The sequence below is a fragment of the Elephantulus edwardii genome, unplaced genomic scaffold (genome assembly GCF_000299155.1).
Source record: "Elephantulus edwardii isolate Elephantulus edwardi_28Jun2011 unplaced genomic scaffold, EleEdw1.0 scaffold00064, whole genome shotgun sequence".
Taxonomy (NCBI): Eukaryota; Metazoa; Chordata; class Mammalia; order Macroscelidea; family Macroscelididae; genus Elephantulus; species Elephantulus edwardii.
Window position 1 is genome coordinate 15,559,588 of NW_006399814.1, and position 1,598 is coordinate 15,561,185.

Sequence of the window (1,598 nt, forward strand, 5' to 3'; positions counted from 1 at the left end):
TAAACTTCTTGCAAGGAGCTCTGAGCACCTTCTGACGCAGAGCCAATTGCTCTAGCATCACATTGTACAAAGGTTCCAGATGGGTCCATGTGAAACAGCTGAGGTCCTTTCTCATCAACTCCTCCAAATAATAGTGCTACTCCAAAAGGACGAGACATGGCCCCCGGATCTGCGTCTTCTTCTCCAAACTGTAAAGCTAGATTGGACACTGCCTGGGTCACACTCTCTACTGTCATAGTTTCATTGTAGGTGAACCAATGATTCTGTGTCTCCACTATAGCTTTATCAATTAAAGTCTTAGCATCAGCAATTAGTCCACTCATTGAACAACCTATGTGAGCATCAATCTCTACAATTTTCTCAATGCTGCTGGGCTCCATGAGTGGGGAAGTAATTCTCTTTTCCACAGCTAGGCATACACCCTCTGACGTCTGGATCCCAATGGCTGTAGAACCAAGCTTTATAGCTTCAATGGCATATTCCACTTGAAATAATCTTCCTTCAGGAGAAAAAGTATTCACGCCTCTGTCGTACTCAGACCGGGTGAGGAACATGGCGAGGGCTGGATAAGGCGGCAGTGGCTAACCGGAGATACTGAGGACCAACACGATTCCTCCGGAACCCAAATCACCCACACCACCACAGACTTCAGGGCCCTGCTCCCTCACTCTTCTTTTTAAAAAGATTTCTTCGACAACTTTGCTTACTCATATCATCTTTAAAAGTATATTTGCTTCTCAAATATCTCAATGAGATTTTAATTTTAAATACATTAAAGCAGCAAATTAGTTGAGTAACAGTGGCAAGTTCCAAGCATCCAGTCTTTGCATCTAGAAAATGCTCTATCTTCATTTAAATATCAATAAAGGAGTAATTTATTAATATAGATTTTATATATTGCTTATTATGATCGTTGTTTTTTACCATTGGGTCAGAACCGACCCATAGCTGACCCTCTGGCAGGTTTTCAAAGACAGTTAATCACTTGGGAGGAGATTGCCCATCCTCCTGCAGAGTGGCTGGTGGACTTGAACCTCATGCCTTCAGGATTGCAGCGCAGCTTCTTGCCACTAGGCCACCAGAGAGCTCCTTTATTATGATTACTTGAAGGTAACTTATGTTTTATGAAGGAGCTCTGGTGACGTAGTCTATAGGGAGTTGTACTGCTAACCCTAAAGTCGTGGTTCTCTCTGCTCGAATTCACCTCTGGCTCCAGGGTACAAGATGAGCAATCTCCTCCGTTGTTGTTGATAGCCTTTGAAAAGCCCCTGGAGGCGCAGCTATGATATGGTTCTGATTCCATAGCAAAGAACTGTTGAGTATTATGTTTTTCATGACTATTATGAATGAACTATTTTTCCAGCGTATTTCTTTCTTTTTTAAAATTAATTTTAATAAAAGTTTACAGAGACTTAGGGTTTCCAGTCATTCATTGTTGCACTCTTCTTCCTGCCACCCCCTCTCCCCCAATTCACTCTTCTTCTTGAAAAGGAAAAGTAAAACTCTTCCATTGTTAAGCAGTTACACCACCCCACCCCACCCCGCCAAGTCCACTCCACTGTGCAACCTTCATTCTGGATTCCTCTCATAACAATAAT

The 1,598-nt window shown here is 42.5% G+C and overlaps 1 protein-coding gene across 1 annotated transcript in view; it reads right to left on the minus strand.

The window, feature by feature from the left end:
• The window catches only part of LOC102867023 (proteasome subunit alpha type-5-like), a gene marked incomplete at its 3' end in the record, with an annotated part of 2,182 nt that extends 1,544 nt beyond the window's left edge, over positions 1-638 (minus strand). The window contains exon 1 of the mRNA XM_006888087.1: positions 6-638. Within this exon, the coding sequence (XP_006888149.1) occupies positions 6-554 (549 nt within the window). The remainder of the gene's footprint in view (positions 1-5) is intronic.
• Positions 639-1,598: the final 960 nt, after the last annotated feature.